The 23,131-nt window shown below is 39.1% G+C and overlaps 1 protein-coding gene across 28 annotated transcripts in view; it reads right to left on the bottom strand.

Moving 5' to 3' along the window:
* DAB1 (DAB adaptor protein 1) overlaps window positions 1–23,131 on the bottom strand; it is a 758,910-nt gene that overhangs the window by 59,415 nt on the left and 676,364 nt on the right. For all 28 annotated transcript variants that reach the window (XM_073357552.1, XM_073357549.1, XM_073357567.1 and 25 more), the window contains one exon: window positions 457–588. In XM_073357552.1, the coding sequence (XP_073213653.1) occupies window positions 457–588 (132 nt within the window). The remainder of the gene's footprint in view (window positions 1–456; window positions 589–23,131) is intronic.

Genomic DNA, 23,131 nt, shown 5'->3' with positions numbered 1-23,131 from the left:
GGAGGGAGGGATAGCTCAATGGTTTGAGCATTAGCCTGCTAAAGCCAGGGTTGTGGGTTCAATCCTTGAGGGGGCCATTTAGGGATCTGGGGCAAAAATTGGGGATTAGTCCTGCTTTGAGCAGGGGGTTGGACTAGATGACCTCCTGAGGTCCCTTCCAACCCTGATATTCTATGATTCTATGATTTGTATTCCGTCAATGTATCTAGTTTAATTAGAAAGGAAAATAATTACTAATTAGGAGGAATACATCAAGAAAAATTAAGAAGGGTGAAGTACATTCCCTTTTTCTCAGACTGGTATTGCTAATCCTCCATCTAAGAACTTCTTTGCAGACACATTTGACAGCATGTATTTTGCACAAACAAGCTAGCATGCCCTTTTGAACAGCAACATAATAGACATAACTTTCAAAGTGAGTTAAACTATAGAAAATGATAAAGATTTGATACTTACTGCCTGGGCAGTTTTTATTGCCACAAATCTATGATTTCCTTCCTTTCCACACACATATCCAAAGGCTCGGTGGTCTGTGATATCCTTTGCAATGTACGAAATTTCATGAACTGCATGATGGTGCTGTAGTAGCTATTAAAAAAGCATACCAAAACACATCTATAAAAACATTCCATTTAAGCTATAATTTCATTCTCAAGACACACATTTTACCTGTGGCTTCGTATGTCTACCAAATTTTAAAAAGTCATTGCGTCAAAATGAATAGCAATGTTTGGAGAGTGCAATCAGTATGGTACCGAGGTGATCTCTAAACAAGTGTTTTGACCAATTTAAGCATTGTGTTCATGTTTTGCATAAACGTTTCTGCCAATACTTTATGGTGAGAGATAATTCAATAGAAGTATGATATTATTACCTAATTCTGACATATGAAAGTATTCTAGGCACCTTAGCAATTGATTTTATGACTAAAATTTATAAAATAACAAGCACCACCTATCTGATTATCAGGATTATGGCTCCAAGCCTCTTACTGGATCCATATGGGAGGACTTCTATGGCAGCAGAGAGCCACACTGACTGTAGGACTGGGGCCTAAGGCCTGATCTTACTCCCTATGGAATCAATTGCAAAATTATCAGACTATAAAATTGTATTTTTAGAATTTCATTCAGGGAACCTTGGAGCGGCAAAAATTTACTTTTCTAGAAAACTCGTGAAATTTCCCCCCTTTTTGGTTTGAAAAGGGATTGGTTTTTAGTTGACAATGGCCCATTTCTCTCTGAAAAATTTGCAAATTTTATTGCAAAACTGTGTATGAAAGGCCTGTTTTTGATGTCACAAGAAAATATGAAAGCACCCAAATGCATGGCTTTTCATTTTAATTGTGAACATTTCTATACAGCTGTATTTAATGCAGTAAATAAACGAGCATCCTCTTTCAAAGTCCTTCTGAAATAAAAAGGCTTTATAAAGCCTGGTATAAAAGGGGCTGAGACCCCATAGTCTACCTCAGGTCCAGAGACAATATAGGAGCTGCAGAGGCAAATATATAAGCAGCAGTCCCTTTGTCCATGGAAGCGCCAAGCCCATCTCTTTGGACCACGTAGAGAGGAATGCCATGGACGGAGCTAAGAGTACAGAAGAGTAGCACAAGTGATGACCCCTTAAGTGTAACCAAGGGCAAGCCAAGGTTTGCACCAACTGAACCAAACCCCTCTACTACGTCCCCGTCTACACCAATTATTGAGTCAGGGCTACCTCGAGTGTAGACAACTCCTTTATATGTCTGTTCTCAAACTATTTACCTAAAATGATCTACTTGTCTGAATTTCTTACTTCCCACGTCTCCTGCTCTTCACAGTCTAAAAGGGATCTGATCCTCCAGACTGTAAAGAGCAGGAGACATGTAGGAAGTGAGAAGTTCAGATGAGTAGATCATTTTTACAGTCTAAAAAGAATACCACTCTCAACTGCAGACACAACCTCAGAATCTGGAGGATCAGATTCCTGCCCTTTTTGAGAAAAAACACATATGGACAATCAGCCTGGTACCCTGAGCTCTAAACAATCGGTTATGTTTACAGTTTAAAAACATTTTTTGAAATGTGTGAAAACAGAGCGAGTGTGTGTCTGTGTGTGAGAGGGGTGCGAGTGATGAGATTGCTGTAGAAATGGAGAATGAAATTAAAATGGAAATGTAACATATAGGATAGAGATGACTGCTTTTAAGACAAAAGACTGGATATTTTTTCATTTTGTTAGTGTCACACAACTTTTGAGGTTCAAGATGGCTCATGTTCAGGCTAATGGGTGTACTGCCATTGACTTCAATTTGAACAAGGCTGGGTTTTAGATGGCTGTTGTTCATGAGAGATGCCGATTTCCCAATGTGTTAATGATGTAAAACTGACGATGAGATCGTAGTTATATAATATAGGGATATTGATTTTGTTTATTCTCAGCTCAAGTTGCATGCTCTCTGTAACAGTGAAATGAAATGTTCCCCTGTCTCTAAATGCTGTATATTATAGAGAATGTTATCTCAGACTCCTCTTAAATAAAAGTTTTTTATTGATCGCCAGGCAGCATTTTGCACTGAAATTAAACTCGTTCCTGGTAGAATTAGATTTGAAGATTATTCTGATGTGGAGAAATATCATCTACAAGGCAGGACATCAGATGGAGACATTTTAATTTATTTGGAAACCCTCATTAATGGTTCTAAAATCATTACATTTGTAATTGGTGATGATGCTCAATATTGCCTTGGTATCAAAATAAGTAAAGGTGTCTGCAGCTTTATCCTTTTGCATATTTCACTTTATGGAGTGTTTAGAAAGATTGCTCTCAAGAAGTTTTCATTAGTCAGAGAGAGATTCTGAGCACAAGTGTCATAATTTCGTCCAGCCTTGGAACACATACATAAAATGAAATGTTGTGCATACAGTTATACTGAAATGCAGATGAACATAATCATTTGAAATTGTTCTTTTGCAAACCTAGGTGAGTCTATGAGTTACTTGATTTATTTTTTTTAATTTTCAACTAACTTAATCTAAAGTTTTGGCTTAATAAGTATGTGCCTGATTCTTCTCTACCATACACTTACACTGTTGTAGTAAATTGGAAGTAACCCCATTGCGGTCAATGGAGTAAAATCTGTATAAAACTGGAGATCAGAATCGTGTCCTGTAGCTAATCAGATATGGTAGCATTTAACCCCCACTTTGCACTGGTGTAAAGTGATGGAGAATATGGCCAGATGTCTCTCTCTTCTCAAGCAGAAATTAGAAATGGCCAGCAGAACAAAAGAACAGAGTCAGTCTACAAATACATGATCTTTATAGATTGTGATTAATTTAGGAGAATCCACCAGACGCTAATTTAATCTGGCCTGTAAAATATGACTAATCGATGCAAATATTTTCTTTATCCAATGAGTTTTATAATACTGCTTGCATTCAGTTACTACTCTTAAACACTGTTCCATAGCCCCAACCAGAAATGAAACAAAGCCAACCCCCCATCGTTCAGTTGGAGCTGTTGTTCCACACTCAAGTACTCATGCTCACATTCTAATTTTCTCTCTCTCCTTCTCTTTTATCCTCAGGACTTTTATGATGACATAATCCTGCCTCTAGAGGATGATGGGCATATGAAATAAGTATTCCATAATTCACTCAAGGGGTGTTCATCAGACCCCCGTTTATTATCCTCCCTGATACATTACTTCAGCTGTGATTTGACAATTTTACAATATCTTTGCTGAGTGCTTCTATGAGCCATTTACCAATTTATAAATGAAGTATCAAATTGTTTGGAGGGCTGCAGTATGACAGAACAAATTACAGCGATGGCTTAATTTGTATTATGGTTCAATACAGTCAATTAAATTCTGCATAAATTAGAAAGTAATTTGCTTTACCATTTAAGCCTTAGTTGTTTTAAAAAAATCCATTATACATATCGTCAATATTATGGTTCGAGTCTGTATGCAACACTATCCGCAGTACAAAATATACAGGATTCAAAAATACGATAAAAGCATGGATAAGTAGCCACACACAGGATAACGAAGAGTGGTATACACGACTGCTCAGTACTCTAGCTGTTCACAGTACTTGCAGTCTCGCAAGGCTAAGGGGAATGGGACCTCATTAGTACAGCCCTTTTGTTTTCCTTACATTTTTGGACGGATTTTCTGAATTTGAAGTTTAGGAGATAGAGTGGCAAACAGCACTTTAAAAAGCCAGAGAGCTCAGTCACTACCACCATACAAAGCAGGCCTAACCCTGACCTGTGCACGAAGAACAAGTAAACAGGCTTTGCGCAGGGGGTCTCTGAACAGGTTTGGCAGGTGGAGTGGTGGACGGAATCCTCGATGCAAACTATGGTGTAGCAATGGGCCTGTTTCGTCTTTGGTACTGCAATTTAAGGGTCGCTGTAATGTCCACTGACCCTGCGCTCCCCTTCCACAGGCACTTTTGGCCTCTGTACCTACCTAGTCATTATTTTCTCTCCTTTTTCTACAGTCTGTCCTCTGCTTCTGCCCCTTTCCCATATTGCCCCCTCCGTACACCATACTGAATTGATTGAGGTACCTCAGAGATCAGTAGCATTTCTAATTTCCCTCAGGCTGCTTAGAGCCTGTCATAAATTTGTTCACCCTTGATCCTCATCTTGCCCCTTGGATTTCCACGCTCTGGCCTCCAGTTCTCCTGAATCAATTAAGCACTTAGAGAGGCCAGCAATCATGTCAAATATGAGCGTTGGGTGGTGTTACAAAGTCACGGCCATAATATCACTATTCCCTTTTTAATGAGGCTGCCTATTTACTGAGTCCTGGGGCAGAGCAGTAAGACTCCCAATGAGAATTATCCTGCAGGGAAAGCAGCAAAGCATCTTGTAAATGGTGCCCAATCAATAGCAAAAATCACAAATAAAACAATGTTATATTTATATGGACAAGGTCCACAGGGATTTCATATAAAGAACCTTTCATATGAATTAATTTACCCGATAAGCCTGCTTTCAGATCAGTGGTATCAACTGACTCAAATTTATGTGCCATTACTGCCACTTTTAGCTTTGTGAGAGGAGTGAGAGACCTCGTCCACCCATTTTCTATATTTCTATTCCTATTTGATATCTGTCAAGAGCATTTCCTACTCCATTTGAGCCAGCAATCTTTTAAGGCTTTGCAAGAACTACTTCTGCATGCTGGGTGAGATTCACTTGTGCATGGAAGACAAATATAATAAGGTCCTCTGCACCACTTAGGCTTTATTATAGTTTTCTGTTTATAGTTATCTAGCTATACATACATTCTAATGACAACATATATACAATATTAAAAAATTACTTTAAGGGCCACAGTTGCAGAAATGCTCAGAACCTGCAGCTGCCATAAATTTTGACTCAAGTTGTGAGTGCTTAGCACTTCAGAAAATCCGGCCATAAATGTCCAGAGCTCTTACTAAATAAGAATTTCAGAATTTTAACTTGTGGAGTAAAATTATTGCATCCCCTTAGTAACAGGCTTGGTGAACTGGAAATGTAATACCATGTTTTACCACAATTTACGGCACCATGTTAAATTAAAACAATGTGGCACTGCAGTGATTCTGAGATTAAGCCTTGTCTCCACTGCTGCCATCAAGACAAGAGAGGTACAGAAGTTTGGCTAGTTTCTCTTCTAGATGTGAGACTTTGGTACAAATATTGATGCTGCTTTGGTGCACACACATGCATGCACACACACAATCATCTTCCCTAAACACTTTTCACTTCCATCTTTCTAGCAGTCAGTTTAATGAGAGACCTTTTGGATTTGCAGGGTTAAATGCAACAGCAGTTCAAAACATCTATTTCTAGCGTAGGATGGACTAGTGGCTTAAGCAGCAGATTTGAACTACCAAGGTTCTCTAGAATTGCAGGTACAATTAGCAGCCAGCTTTACACCTTTCAGTGACAGAGAGACTGCATTTCATGCAGTTTATGGTATGTAGGTACTTCCTGTAGGTCCTCTATCGACATTTCAGATCCCATTGGTAGGGATTTTCCCTGGTGATCTCCATTAGGGCGCACCAGAGGGCTATGATGACGATGTCCACCTTTTGGCTACCTTCCACCCTAAGGGTGCCTGCATTTCAGTGGTATTATACGTATGCAGTTTCGGGAAAAAATATAACAGCTTCTACATCAGAATTCAAATGTTGGTGAAATGGAAAAGAAATCTGCAAATCAGTTTGCAACATGAACTTTTCAGTGTTGATTTTCTAGAAGTTAGCATTTGGGGTGGCAGATGGAGTGGCAAAGAATTTGCCTATGGAGCTATGTGGTGAGGGAGCAGATGGGGAAGTGCACTGAGCACCGGCTGCAGAAATTCTCCATTTAATGTGAAGTAGTAAAGAGGATTCAGCTTGGTGTATTTCAGAGCTGTAGTTAAACAGTTTAAAAATCACTGACTACAGCACAAAGCAAACATGAGCAGAGGCAGAGCCAGAGTTCCTTCACTGGGAGAGCCAACTGGATTCATCCCTGGCATTTCTCTCTCCATCTCTTTCTGATAGTTTATTGGCACATTCAGTTCAATTCAAGAGCACTCTGGCAACATTTGTTATGTCAACAAAAGTGTAAAAGCAGAGATAGAATCATCTGGTCTCTAACAGAGGCAGCTACAGTCTAAACAGGGAAGGCTTCACAGTGTATTTGGAATATTATTTCCTATGTGAATTTGTCATTGCTGTTGATTTTTGAATTGGTGGCAAGTTGCTCTTCTCCTTTCTCCCAGGGTTAGGCACAGTTTTTGCATCGTTTCTTTTGATTGAATGCTCTTATGTCTGCTAATTTTTCTAATAGTTACACAATAGCTTCCTGGATTGTGTTTGAAGCCCAAGCAAGAAAGGGTGTAAGTAAACAGAACACCCAAATCACACATTTTTTCCACTCACAGATCCAAACAATTTGGTCAGTCACGCTTAAGCTTTCAGCAAACCTGAAAAATACACTTTGATTAAATATCCAACTTTTATTATCTGGGAGGTGTTCCCCCAAATCTTCGAAGTAACAAACGGAGTTATTTATTTGGAATATTACCAGCAACACCTTGCAACTCACAAGAGGAAAAGCCTAGAGAAATGTTGTGGCTAAACAAAATATGAGATGTGGGATAGATCAGAGCTTTAATCTTACCATAAGGAGCATACTTGTAACACTTGAAAAGCAAACAGTAAGCACAAATTGCCGTATATCTAGGAAAGTGTCAGTCTCTTATTTATATACTGAATAAATAACTCCTGAATATCTATGCAAGTATAATCATTCTGCCCAAATACCCAATTCTGCTATATGCTGTGAATACAAAATATATATATAACACCAGGTATATTTGTATGTAACAATGGTGCACTGTATAACTGTGCATATATTTGTGATTAATAATGTAGCACCAGGTACTTGTGGTCTCATTGTTTCATACTCTGCACGTATAGTATATCTTCTATTTGATGCTCTAAACAGGTGGGGAAACTAAGGCATAAAGAGATTACATGCTTTGTCTAAGGCCACACAAGAAATCTGTGGTAGACCCAGCATTAGAACCCAGTCCTCCTGACACCCAGCCCTATGCCTTAATCACAATTCCATGCCATCCTTCCTATATAAGATCATATCCCAACTATTCAGCTATGTGTATTTTACCATTTATATGCTGTAATGCTGGTAAATGCCATGGACACCTGTAACGAGGCCCCTAAAACACAAATACACAGTACTAAATAAAATAAAAAGTACACTTCATTAGATATGATTATCTAGCCCTTTGATGCGATAACATTAAAAATCAATAGGCTAATACAAATAACTGAGTGTGTGGAATGAGATTGTGAATGAGGTGGGATATAGTTCAGGGTTAACAAATGAACAACATATTAAACTTCTATTGACGATTTTTTGGACAAGGTTTCTTTTCAATTTAGCCTTCAGAAAGAAGCATCTCATATTTTAACAGTCAAATAAGCAAACCCAAACGGGAGCCTCTCTTGTGGTCCTGAACATATCAGTATAATATGGTAGGTTTCACATCCTGGCTGAGACACCAGGGATTTACACAGCTCAGAAACAAATAAAAGAGTACAAATTGAACCTGGTAGCACAGAGCAAGAAAAGTGAACAAAGAGCAACATGACAATTTGCAGTTTGATTGCAGCGTGTACCGCAAAATGGGTTTGGAAGCAGGAGTTTTGAGCATGAATATGACTGAACCCTCTCACTGAAAGAGACTGTCTGTTCTGCCGAACATTTGCAAAGCTCTGTGTGGCTGAAACTGAATGGTCCACCATTGAAGCTGTTTGACCCTAAGCCATTCATTCAGTCTTAGCGGACAATAGGTAACAGAATTTCTCCCTTGTGGAAAACAAGCACAGGAGGAAAAAAGGAAGTTGTAACCTTTGGAATGTTCTCCAAGCATGAATGGTGCTCTCTTCAGATGGCTGGCCTTTAAAACATGGCTTCACAATGAAAGGAAAATAAATCTGTCTAATCCCTGAGCCTCTTTAGTAAGGACAGATTTTACCCACAATAACTTGAGGAAAGGCTTTTGCAAATCCTTCTAAAAGGAATTTCAGTGGATATTCTTTATAAACACAAAAATCATACCCGATGTTGCACACTTTCAAATTACACATAAAGAATTGTGTCTGTACCATAAATGAGCATGTAAACCTATTTGGCATCATTAAAAAATGATCAGCTGTTTCAATGGGCTCAACCCTGCAAGCTGCTGAGCACCGTAACCCTGACCCAACAAAGCACTTCAGCACCTGCTTAACTTTAAGCATGTGAGCAGCCCCATGAAAGTCAGTCTCTTTTTCTAGATGACAAGACTGACGCACAAAAATGCTACATCACTTGTCTAAGCTCACACAGAAAGTCTGTGGTAGAACCAAGAAGAGAATCAAATCACCTAATCACCTGTTTAAAGCATGTCCTTCATGCGTTGCTGAATTGAACCCAATATGTACATTCATAGTGGCTCAATGTGTTGAATTAGTCCTCAGAACCCCCTCTGTTAGGTAGGGAAGTTCTGTATTACCCCCATTTTACAGGTGGAAAACTGAGATAAGTTCTTCAGGGCAGGAACTATTGCCTTTATTTGTGTTTGTATATTGCTAAGTACATTGGGGCTGTGAATCTGATTCGGGCCTCTGGGTGCTACCGTGTTAGGGCCTGAAACAAAGGTCATTTTGGATATATCTACACAGCAAAGAAAAACCCGCAGTGGGTCCATGCCAGCCGATTCAGGCTGAGGGGCTGTTTCATTGCTGAGTAGACTTCTGGGCTCAGGCTGGAGCCCGAGCTCTGGGACCTTCCCACTCTGCAGGGTCCTACAGCTCAGGCTCCAGCCCAAGCTCAGAAGTCTACACGGCAATGAAGCAGCCCGAGCTCCGCAAGCCCGAGTCAGCTGGCCCAGGCAGGCCACAGGTTTTTCTCTGTTGTGAAGACATACCCATAGTTAGTCAATGAAGTCAGCGAGGCCTTACTTTGCAAGCACACATCCTAATTGTGATGAATAGGTCTAGCTGATGTCGCTGAAAATTCCAGGAACCTAATTTGAGAAAAAAGAACACTCCTATGATAATATATTTCTGTCTAGCTCTCATAATTTGTAATAATGTCTGACAAAGACCAGATACACATTTAGTTATTGTGCCTTGGCTTGGAAAGCAAATGCTAAATTGCTCATGCAGAAGATCCATTTATGAGATATATGAACTTATGAAAAGAATAAAACAAAACTGGAATGCATACAAGGGCAATTTCATAACATCTCTGCAAAAGTTTTAAAGTTGTTGAGTGTATTGGGGGTAGGAACTAGCTGGCTAAATGTAAAAGCTTTAGCCAATTAGTATTAATTCCAAGTTATATTTAAAATATGTACTTGCAAATATTGTTCAGGGACAAAAGAAATCCTAAAGCACAGAAAGCAAAGTCTCTTTTTGTAGAGCTTTGGAAAACCATATACTACACAGACGTTATATTGCTGGATTTCCTGTGATCGACTGTATTATTTTTCTGTCATTTCTGCCCCAGTTTAAATCGGTTGTTTACATCAGGCTGGTTAGAAGGGCTACATTATGAAAGAGATGATGAATGATGAGTAAAGGGTTACATGACACAGAATAATTAAAAATTATGTATGGGCCCTGGAAAACTGTGGATCCTGGCTTTGCATGAGGACTTCCATAGGCAAGAGGACTTTTGGAGAAAGTCCATAATAATAACAAAAAATACTCTAATGTTTTTGTCTCCAGAACATAAAGGCTCTAATACGTCTGACAGCGAATAGAGATTCTCTTTTACTGCAAGTGGTATGTATAGATGATAGTACAATTAATTATCCTGGACTTGGTGGATGGGGTTGTATTTGGAAGGGTGGTAGCGGAGCTGACTGGGCTGTGTAAACCTACCAAGTCTGTTTGTAGAAAATGACAATCAACCCTTGTTTGGAAGTTTGAGTTAGAAAGAGTCTGGAACCCCCAAACACACACTCCTACTTTACTACAGCCCTGCATGTTACTTCTTCATGGGCCTCCTGGCTAGTGCCAAGAAGCCCCCACCTCTATCAAGTTTTGAAGAGGGGCACCGAGTACCTGGAAAATTCATCCTGATTTTCATACACCCCAAAGTTTGAAGGTAGACAGTTCATCCCTTTATACAAATAAGGCCCGTACCTGAAATATGGATCTGCATTTTGATCACTTCTAAAGTTTAGAGCTGTTCAATTCTGGGGTTCTTGTTCAATGCCATCTCTGTATTAGATATTATACTGACACCTTATATTGCCTTGTCTATGCACTGGATAATATGAAGCACAATGTTCACTTGTAAGAAAGTTTTTTATTGGCTTTGGGGAGGAAATAAGGGGCAAATCCTTGCCCCTATGAAAAGCTGTTGAGGTCTGCAGGGACCTGGGGAAAATCATGCCCCAAGAGGACCACAGCAGCCTCAGGGCTGCCACAGCCCATGACTGCTGCACTCTCCCCTATCATGTACACTGATCATTGGACAGCATAGCCACGAATATGCCAGCCCTGACTCCCTACCTGCTGTGAACAAGCCTCCAAGCCTGGTCTCTCTGATCTCTGGTTATATTTTTCTTTGATATACTCTAGGGATTATGGAGCCCTCTACTGACTGGATGTTGAATCTGGGAGGGATATCCAGTAATGAGCCAGCAGGTTCATTACAGTATCAACATATCTGGATATTTAGACTGGGTTTATCATCCTGGACTGTGAGTGCTTTTCAAGAAGCTATTACTCTTAGGAGGTCTTTTTTTTAACCTTTAGAACAAAAAAGAACAAAAACATTCTTCATCTCATTAAATGGTATTTCATTTACACAAATCACAATGAATTTCTTCATATGACACTTAGGAGGGTTGTTTTTTTTTTTTAAATGCCTATAGATTTAATATATGATACACATCCCCTCCTGGAACTTGTTATTTGAAAAGCTCATCCCTGAAAAGCAGTCTCAGACTCTGCTGATCTGGCACACAAACTTTAAGCCTCAGAGTTTACAAAGAACATAAAAAAAACACTCGGATCGACAGTGTTAAAATTCAGGGTGCACTGGGTGGTCAGCAAGCAGTAACCCTCTTTAACCATAAGATCCAAGTCATAATGTTGGAAAGTAATCTGCAGGAGTCTGCAGAAAAGCAAAAACAGATGAAAGGGAAAAGATGCAGCTGCCATATCTGTAGGCCATGGGTTTGTAGCAGTTCAATTTGACTTTAAAATAGAGCATGTGGGTGAGGCTTCTACGTGGGGGTGAAGGGGGGGTGGGGAAGGCTGGAAAGGCATTATTCACTCATAAAAACCCCACTTCTCTGCAAACCACTATCTTATGTTCTGAATCCATTAAGGTGAAATCGAAAAGGTGGGGAGATTCAGAAGAAAACTTGTTTTACTCTTCCCAAATGTGGAAAGTGACTTTATTCATTACGAAGGAAAAAACAAAACAAAACATATTTCTGAAGAGACCAGAGCATCCTAAATTACTCCTTGGGAGCAGTGTACTGTTCTCTATAGTACGGAATGTGTAAGACATGTTCAACTCTTCATCTGTCTCCAGTGGTTTATTAGCCTTCTAGTGTCAGGCCTCAAAAGAATACAGAACAAACACATCTGCTAACAGCTAAGTGAGATTTCCCTTTAGCTTAATTGCAGAAAGTTGAGTTCTTTTTTCCATGCTACCCATACATGGAAAAACTGCAGAACATGTGTTATGTATGTACTTGCTCATGGATTGTTATCCATGACTTCACTGATGCAAAACTATACTACCAAAAGACATTCTTCTGGTACTCAGTAGAGCTCTATGCAACACAATATACTGTTCCAAATACAGGAATTCTCTGTAAGCTTATGGCATGGTCGTTGACAAAGATAAGAAACAATCTCTTGCAGGATCCTTGATAATTCCAAAACTGGTAAGCTACACCCATAGGACAATACAACGGTCCCTTTGTCTTAGGACATACTGAATAGTAAACAATCATTGGGTTCAGTATGCCTGAGTGTTAGTGATAGACTTTACATGACCATTAACTCTAAAAGGAGTAGTTTGCATATAATACATTTGGCATAGGAACCTGCGGCTTTCAGAATACACAGAACAGTAAATGCTGCCACTTTGTTAATAAGAAATACCTGCAAATTTTTCATACCAATTTATAGTCTGTCCTTCGACTGGAAAACAGGATAAATCCCTGTGATTTATGATTGTAAGTATCAAATGACCTCAGATAAATTCCAGGGTATGAATGGGATTATCACTGTTTCATTTTGTATTGTTTCCACAAATACCTTAACTGGTGAATAGTACATCTGGGGCAAAACCTGTGCGTGTTTTTGTCTGTGTTTTAGCTGAGTCTTAAAGCTAAAAAATAAAACACAATTTTAAAGGGAAACCTCAAAGAAACTCTGAAAAACAACAAAAACCTTTCAAATGCCCCTTTTTAAAAAAGGTTTCTTCTGCCTTATCCAGAGGAGGGAATTTTGGTAGTCTCACTCAGAAGTTGCTTGTCACTTTCTGTTATTACAAATCTATATTTCAATTAAACCAATACAGCCAATTTTAAAGTTCTGCCACACCACTATTCACAAGACAGAGATCTAAGGCTTCCACTCACACATTTAAATGCCCAAAGTTGTTTTTCCCCCTTCTCATTTTCATTTAAACCAGATTTAATGCTCACTTCCACTTTTCAGCCTCTAATTTAAATCTCAAAAGCCAAACTCCAGTTAAACAGTCTGTATGCAGACTTGGCCCAAAAGAAGACATGGATCTTCTGTGTTGCTTCCCCCCCATTCTTTAGCTTTTCTGTTTTATAATCAATGGGTGTCACCCAAGGTCTGCCTTTCAGAATGTCTGTCACACTGTGCTGCCCTCACCTCTTACTTAAATGCAAGCAACAGAGCCTTTTATGGCTTTGATGGAAAAATGCTTGCTTCTATTTCTTAATACCTGTCGCTTTACTCCCCGCCCCCGCCTTTATAACTTGTGTGCACAGCATATGGTTTGTCCTCTTAGTCAAAACTAAATCACCTAATTAATTCAGTCTCAGCACAGTTCAATAACAGGCCTCACACATGTTATGTACTTCAAGGTGCTTTCACTATCCTACAGCATCAATCACATGACTGAATGCGAGATTTTGGCTCATCACATACATCATAAAGCTGTTAGGCCTAGAGACTTTCTCAAATAAAATCTGGATCTGGATCCATGTTTTGAACTCTCCAAAGTTCAGAGATGTTCTGATCTGGGGCCAGAAACCGTTTACAAAATGCCAAAACCCCTCTTTCCCCAAAACTGAGAGGTATGCAGAAATTCAATTTTAGTTCAGACTCATCTCTTTTTATGTTGTTCTCATTAAAGTCAATGGGAACGCTGATGATGACTTCAGTGAGAGAAGGATGCTGCATAGTAGCGAAAGGTGGTAGGCACTAAGGACAAAGAAATAAAGGGACCTCGTGTTTACTAAACATCACTCCTGCTTAGACAGTGTTATTTTTTAGGGCCAGATTCTGTTATCTCATATTCCCTAGCACCTTACTCCTCAAATAGCACTAGGTACTGGTCAGCATAAGTAAAGGTGAAGGATATAGCCCTTAAACACTGATTAGGGCATTATGAATGAATTAGATAGAAAGGTTCAGATTCCAGTGGTCATCATTAAAAAGTTAACATTTATTGACAGTTACATAAACATTTAGCACTGATGTATTTACTGGTATCTGAGGCAGTTGTTTCTTATTCTAAGTAGGAGTAGAAAAAAAATATATGCCAGCAGTCTGACAGTTGTAGACAAATACTGACATTTAACACCAGCAGCTGTCCTTTCTCCCCATTTTCCACAGGGAAATTGATTCAGTATAATAAACTGAATTTGTCCACCACTGAAAGATATTCACTATAATCACTGGGTCAGGTTCTGCCATCAGATTCCACATAGCTCATGCTGACTTCCCTGGGAATTTCAGACGTGTGCCTGAGGGCAGAACTTCGGCCACGGACTTTGCTGCCATTTGGGAGCCAGACCTATCATCAAACAGACTTCAGGTAACTTTAAAAATAAACCTCCTTGTATTCTTCCCAACCTATTACTCTAATGTCTGAGGTCATCTCTCTCTCCTGCATTTGACACTAGCAACAGGAGAGGTTCGAAAGCCAACAAGTTGATGCAAGAAGTCAGAAGTGCTGCCATTGGTATTGCTCTCAGCGGAACAAACAGAAAATTGCAGAGCAACCTACTGTATAAAATGCACTGAATAGAAAGGAAAATCATGGGCACATCTGGGGAGCACTGCTTCACACACTTGTAGAAGAAGAAGCGACTGAGGATTTCAAAAACGAACACAGCTCTTTGTTATGACGCTTGCAGAATGTTTCCCACAGTTCTGGGGAAAAGTTTCACAGGTTCTCAGATGGCCTGCTGTATTAGTATGTCAGCACTTGTGCAACTAAATCCTTTTCTGAGTACTTTGGAATTCATCCACTACAATTCTCTCTCTTTTGGAAATTGGCATGCCAATTTTTTTACTGTGTGTAAACCCTTGTTTGAAGTAGCTCCAGTCAGGGGAAAAGACAGCTGTGTAGTTTAGGTGTTTTAACTGGGTTAACAGCTTTGGGTTCTGAGGAAAGCTAGTATAAATCAGGTAACCAGTGGAGCACTTAATAAAATGTGCACCAAATTTTTGTTGAAAAGGTGCTAGTTATCAATGTCTGAACGCTGGCTATAGAGTTGGCACAGTATTTGTATTACGCTGGTTCTATGCATTACACATAGACCTTCATTACAATAAGAGTTCAATTTTGGGTAACCATGGAAAGAATAAAGCCAAATCCTAGTAGCCAATGAGACAGCTTTCATGAGTGAGAGCAGCCGGATTCCATCTCATACGTTTCACTTAGTGCCAGATCCTTACTGGGTGTAATCTGCCATAGCCTTGTGGAGTTCAAAGGAGCCACGCCAATTCATGCCAAATGTCAGCACTGAGACACCAAAATTAAGCCAGTTAAAAATGTCCCATATTATCCCTTCATCTTTTACTTGTAACTTCTAACATTTTCCCTGCAGAAAAGTTTGCTTCCTAAGGATATTTTATATTAAATCCTACACTACAATATTTCTGTTTTATAGAAGAAATATATTTGTTTTAAATACACTTGCTCTGTACTTACACCAAGATACCCATCAGCAATTTTTTAGTTTGACAACCATGAAAATACAAGCAATTCCCAGTCCTAACAAGGCATCTTCCTCATTCCAACCTTTTGACCTTGTACCTAAGAACTAGTGCTGTGCTCCCAGAGAGACAGGGAAAAAAATAAGAATCCCCTTACATCCAAGATAAAATTCCAAAAGTCCACCCCTCAGAATACAGAGGTTTCCGGAGACCTTTAGAGTTTCTCAAGGGAAAAAAGATGAAGGGTCAGCTGATGACTTCCTTAGTCTCCGTATTTTTCCCTCTTTGCTCATTCTTCAAAGGACTCCATTTTGGCTGTTCCTTTCCCTCTCTCCCTCCTCCTCTCTGCAGTTGCTTTTCTGGTTCCTTATTATCTGTCTCAGCAAATTGTTTCTGACACCTCTTTCTTTTGTTCTCTAACGCTAAGATCCATAACCCCGGAAACTCTTTGTACTGTACTGCATTAATCAAAGTACATGTGATGGACACCATCTTCGCTGATAGACCAAGGATTGAACCAGGGACCTCCTGAGTTAAAAGAGCAAGCTGCTATAGCCCATCTCTGCAGCTGGAGCTGTAACAGAACCAGAATTTCCTTTCCTCAAGAAATTCTGGCATTAAAAAAATATCCAATTCTGCATGAAAAGCCGAAATTTTGAAATTCCCTAAAAAACAAAAAAAAAAAGTCTGAAGATTTTCTTCTTCAGAACTATTGATACATTTCATTTAGTTGTGATTCATTTTAAAAAATGTTTTACAACGTTAAATATACATAAGTAAAACAGAATATCATATTAAATTTAATATTGTAGTATACAAGTCAAAATGAAATTAATCAAAAAGAAACATTTTAACACTATTGTAACCATTTATTTAGTCCTTTTTGTCAATGACAAATTTAGTCGAAAAAGACATGTTCCTGAGAAATGTTCAGATTTTGAAAAAACTGCATCATTTAATGGAAAACTGCTCTATTTACATTTTTCTGACTGGCTATACTCATATCCTCCCTGGACTGGCACAGAGGGGGGCATGTAACACACACTAACCAGTGGGCTGTGCGCACACACACTTCTCAACTTCCCAGGCTCAATTCTGAATCTACCGAAGCTAACGAGAGTTTTGCCATTGACATCAATGGGAAAAAGACCCAGACCCAGTCCGATGTGGGAACTGTGAAAGTGTTGTCGGAGTACTGGATCAGTATCTCCTGTGAAGCTGAACCTTACGTTTTGCAATGCCTCTAGCAAAGCAAACAAAGTGTCTGAAATTCAATTAAAACCTTAATAAATTTATGAAGAGCAAACATGTTCCCTTTTACACTCAGTGTTTTTAATCTTCTAGGCTTCAATTACACTGACATCTCTAGGATACTGTTAAAACACCTCATTTCTTTTAGCAACACGTGCAGTATACATGCCATACAGGTCTACTCGAATGGAGCTTATTGCAGGATTAAGATTTTACAACTTGACAATAAAAAACTGAGTTTACAGTATTTATAAAATATCAAAACTGAGATATCAGTGTTTTATCCCCATGTCAATTAGTCCTGTGAGAAACTGTGTAGTTTCTACACATACTAACATACTTACCTTGTTTTAGCAATCACTCTTTAAATGCTCTGGCCTAACCAAAATTTGAATGGATAACTGTGAGCCACTTTATTAGCTACTCATCCATTTTCTTATGACAACAATATATTTAGCAAATCAGCTGCACCACATTTATAGCTGGAATTTATTGGATACAAGTTTACTGAGGAATTAGAGGGAATTGGAATAACCACTGTTATGACACCCTCTTTTATTATTACCACAGTTATTAATTAAAGATTACATGTGGAAGGTGCAGGGTGACACTTGAATGACAAAAGTTAGGTGTCATTGATGGCCCATTGAAGCCATAAGGTCTCACTGAATCCATGAAATCAATGGGACTGTTCACATTAGTAAGGCAAGGAGCGTTACTCATAAGCAATTTGGTCTGAAATTCTGAAAGGGGTCTAGAAATCAACACTCCATTGAAATACACTGGGAGTTGGATGTTTAACTGCCTTAGTGACTTTTCTGAAAATCCCACCCTTAAAGGTAATTGACAAATAAGCCCACTGAAAACATATGGAACCTCTTGAGAAAAAGACTTTCTTCATAAAATAAACAATGGATTTTAAGAAAAAAATTAAGCATTATATATTACAGAAATTGCAGGTAAAGCTGGAGTAGAAATATTCTACATTCATTACAGAAAGGGCCAACCCACAAGTCCAGATGAGAACATGCCCACAAGTGTTGGTGCAGCTGATAACCAAACCTAAATCTGCATGTGAATTTTGAAAAACAAGGAACTTTATGGGTTCAGCCAAAACTCTGGATCCAAATACACCCAAATACTGGAGGGTTTTTGAAAACTGAATCTGAATTTTTCATTTTGAGGCCATCTCTCTTTCTTCACTATGTGACTGAATTACACAACATTCTCATTATGAAATCCATATTTAGCACCGAGAACTGGTGAAACACATCACCCTGGCTTTGTGCCTATCATAAGCCCTTCTGAAGTATCTTAGATCATCTAAACTCTTTAATGCATCGTCTAGATTTTAAAAGGCTAACCTGAAATGAGTTACAATGATCAATACAGGATATAACTAGTACAGAGGGTTTCCTTAAAACCTTGCCACTGACCAATAAAAAAAGTTTAAATACTATTTGTTAAATGTGTTATTGTTTCCTATTTTAAGTATAGGGAGTACATCAAAAACTGTAAATACCATATGACAGCAAATGCAAAGTTTTTAAGGCACCTATTCTACACATACTAATTAGATACTTTTAGTCCATTTATAACAGGAAATGTTTGTGCCTAACTATTTTATCAAGAGGTTGAAAGAAAGGAACAACGAAACCCACAACTAGTAGGGGAATGCTCATATGTGTTGGAGACAGACCCTTTACTAGTGCTGGAGCTCTCTCTCCCAGGCTATAAGAATGAACACAGACATCACCACTTTCAGAACTACATGAAAAACGAATTTATTCCATTTAGCTTTCCTTCAGCTGACGGACAGACATCACCTTTGGCATGTAAATCTCAAAGGATAAATTAAATTCCATAATAATACCTACATTTCTGGCTGAAGATGCCACAACCACCAGATTTCCAGGAAAGGTAAGAGGCACCTGGGGGACATTTGACAAGAGGTGTCTTGTGCCAAGAACAAGAAGTTTCATCTTGCTGGAATTTTGTTTCAGCTACTTTCAGCTATTATTTGGCAGTTTACCAGCATAATTATGCCATCATTCAAATCTACATGAAAAGCCAAGTAAATAGCGGGGTCATCAACATAAAATGTATCTCAGATTCTACTGTACAATATTTTGCAGCAGTCACAGCACATAAACTTTGAAGAGTTGGTAGGCAACCTGTGGCCAACAGAGCTCAGATGCCATGGTGATGGGCACAGTATAAAAACCTCTACAGATGGACAGAACATTAGAATTGGCCGTATCAGGATTAGAATATGAACTAATCAGAACTGACCAGTCAAAGGTAAACCAGGTTAGAGTGTCCCCAGATTGACAAGCATATGTACCCAAAGGTTACAGAACAGTAGGAATGATCGTTCACTTTTATTTATCAGTATATTACACTTTATACTCTGTGGTGTGGCCAGCACGAAAAAATGAACGGAATTATCTTGTGCTAAATGTTATAGGACAGAAAAACTACTGAAGGGCCTGATTCTGTTGCTCTTACACTGACTAATACCTTTCAATAGACAACTCGTGTAGGAAGATACGATTCAATATGAGAAATAGATGCCAGAGTTGGGTACTGGAGATAATAAGCCTTTATGATTATCTTTCCTAGAGGAGACAGAAGCTTTGATAAGGAATAAATTGGGGGAGTGAGAACAGATAGTTCACAGTTTATGCAGAGCAGTTACTTTCCCCTCCTAACTTTCAGACAGCTAGCCTGAACAAAATGGTGACAGATTTCCTTGACGAAACACGAAAAATACTCTGACAGAAATGAAAAGACTGTATTCATGTATCATTGAAACCCATTCATGAGTTTATAGTCCCCAAGTATTTCAGGAAATGTTACAAATCCACAGCCTGTCCCCAAGTGCCAGATTTTGCATCTGGATCTCAGAGATGCACATTTGAGGAGGCTCAGGAGGACTAATTATTCCAGCAAGTGCATGGAAAAAATAATACAGAATTTGCTTTGATATGTATGTTTTAGATGACAGAATAAGAAAAACTGGTGAAATGGGATGAACCTTCCTATGTTGGGTCAACCTGTGCCCCATTTGGGGGATTTCTCACAATAAATTAGATATAGATATTTAGCCTATCACACCTTTTGGAGGATGGCAAAATCCAAATAAAGAAATGTTTTTGCATGACAGCATCTGATAGAACCAGGATTATATATTGCAGATTATTTAAGCAATTTGCAGTGATTTGCACATCTGTATCTCAGAGAGTTTAAGGATAAAATTATCTCCTCAAAACCAAACAGGGGATTTTGATCTCAGTATGCTTCCCCCTCCTCTTCCTCCGCCAAAAATTGTAAGGATTTTCCCTTGATATCAATGAAACACTGCACATGCAAGAAAAAAGCAACATAGAAGTTGTTGACAAAGAGCAATTTCCTGCAATATCCTGCAATAAAATCCTTACTGAATTAGTTTTAAGTATCTCTGGAGTCCATTAATACCTGAGAGGAGGTGAATGCAAATTGCAACCTTTGGACTCAAGTCTTTTGAAGCTCACCCAGAGGAGAGAATCATTGCCTGCTGATTACCTATTCCCTGATTCTAAAGATCTAAGGCCCACACTGTATAAAGGAGAGACTGAACTTTTCATGTTGTGCTTATCTGAGCAAAAGCTGTCATGAACTTGTAACCACAGGAAAACCCCTGTGGGGGTCTGAAGGACTGATTGCCTACCAGAGAGCCCTTGTTGGAGTAGGGTCTAATCTCTGGTAAGGTTCTTAGCATGTGTATAGGTTCTTTTGTTGTTTATGCTTTCTCTTTAAAGCTTTCACCTAAAAAATAAATGTGCTTGCTTAATAAGAGCTGTGTGGCAATTTATAACTCTGCGCAATTACGCTGTTTATAGCCTCTGAGGAGAAAGCAAAGCGCAGATGCAGTCTGTTAGGCTGTCTGGCTTGCTTGGAATAACTCAGTGCAGGCTTGCAACTTTACAGTCTGGAAAAACCCCAGTGAGAAGGGAGAAAGACATGGGTCTCTGCCCTAGGGAGACAAAGGCTAGGGAGCTGGAAGCATGGGAGACGGTGCCATTGGTGGACTAAGGTGCAGTTGCCCTGAACTGTGACAAAAATATCTTTCACTATATGTATCTAGGAGAAAAATGTTTCCAAAGTCCTACTAAAGCATTAATTTATTATATACTAAATACAATTGTTGATTAATAACATGCAATAAACCAAGATTATTGATATACGAATAAACAATGAGACAAGATGATGTTCAGTTTATGGATCCCATTTTAGTAATGCACATCTAATGATGCATGACTAAGTTATTACAGTAAGATTGTTAATCATAGAATTTAGACAATCATAGACATAGAAGAAATGGTGCTGGTCCTTTCAAATTTCTTCTATCCTGCTAAAAGGGTGGGTGTCCTTTTTTATGTGTGGGGTTGTTTTAAAGAAACTCATGATTCAGTAGATTTCACCCTGCAGAACAGGAGGAATTTTAAAGGGGCAAGAATGTAAGGTATGTATTTGCACTTGCAATAAATGCCTTTTAGTGATTATCCTTGTAAGAAGATAAAAGCCATACTTGTGAAGCCAATGAATGGAGACTTTCCTTTAGCTTAAGTGGCAGAGTTTTGAAAGTCTTTAGTTTAATCCTGTGTTGATGAGTGGGGTATAGTGGACAATTATGATGTCTGAACAGATCGCATACAGCCATAGAACTTAGAGTAGGACTGAACAACAGGTCCGTGGTTTGGTAGTAATTTTGACTGCATATTCCTACATTATTTTAAAGGATATTGTACTCCTCCTTTGGGTGGTTGGTGAGATACAAATAGGAGAAGGCAAGGACATGCCAGTTAAACCAGCTGGATAAACCATGACATGCCAAATAAAACAAACTGTATAAATAAAAAGAAAAGGAGTATTTGTGGCACCTTAGAGACTAACCAATTTATTTGAGCATAAGCTTTAGTGAGCTACAGCTCACTTCATCAGATGCTGTCATAAATATAAAGGGAAGGGTAAACCCCTTTGAAATCCCTCCTGGCCAGGGGAAAGCTCCTCTCACCTGTAAAGGGTTAAGAAGCTAAAGGTAACCTCGCTGGCACCTGACCAAAATGACCAATGAGGAGACAAGATACTTTCAAAAGCTGGGAGGAGGGAGAAAAACAAAGGGTCTGTGTCTGTCTGTATGCTGGTTTCTGCCAGGGATAGACCAGGAATGGAGCCTTAGAACTTTTAGTAAGTAATCTAGCTAGGTATGTGTTAGATTATGATTTCTTTAAATGGCTGAGAAAAGAATTGTGCTGAATAGAATAACTATTTCTGTCTGTGTATCTTTTTTGTAACTTAAGGTTTTGCCTAGAGGGGTTCTCTATGTTTTTGAATCTAATTACCCTGTAAGATATCTACCATCCTGATTTTACAGGGGGGATTTCTTTATTTCTATTTACTTCTATTTTTTATTAAAAGTCTTCTTGTAAAACACTGAATGCTTTTTCATTGTTCTCAGATCCAAGGGTTTGGGTCTGTGGTCACCTATGCAAATTGGTGAGGCTTTTTATCCAACATTTCCCAGGAAAGGGGGAGTGCAAGTGTTGGGAGGATTGTTCATTGTTCTTAAGATCTAAGGGTCTGGGTCTGTAGTCACCTAGGCAAATTGGTGAGGCTTTTTACCAAACCTTGTCCAGGAAGTGGGGTGCAAGGTTTTGGGAAGTATTTTGGGGGGAAGGACGCGTCCAAACAGCTCTTCCCCAGTAACCAGTATTAGTTTGGTGGTGGTAGCGGCCAGTCCAAGGACAACAGGTGGAATATTTTGTACCTTGGGGAAGTTTTGACCTAAGCTGGTAAAGATAAGCTTAGGAGGTTTTTCATGCAGGTCCCCACATCTGTACCCTAGAGTTCAGAATGGGGGAGGAACCTTGACAGATGCATACTGTGGAATGTACAGAAGACGTTTTTATACATACAAACCATGAAAAAATGGGTGATTATCACTACAAAAGGTTTTCTCTCCCCCCACCCCACTCTCCTGCTGGTAATAGCTTATCTAAAGTGATCACTCTCCTTACAATGTGTATGATAATCAAGTTGGGCCATTTCCAGCACAAATCCAGGTTTTCTCCCCCCCCCCCAGCCCCCCAACGCACACACAAACCCACTCTCCTGTTGGT

This window comes from Lepidochelys kempii, chromosome 8, assembly GCF_965140265.1.
Source record: "Lepidochelys kempii isolate rLepKem1 chromosome 8, rLepKem1.hap2, whole genome shotgun sequence".
Classification (NCBI taxonomy): Eukaryota; Metazoa; Chordata; order Testudines; family Cheloniidae; genus Lepidochelys; species Lepidochelys kempii.
Note: the sequence above shows the minus strand (reverse complement) of the source record. Positions and strands in the feature narration are given on the sequence as shown.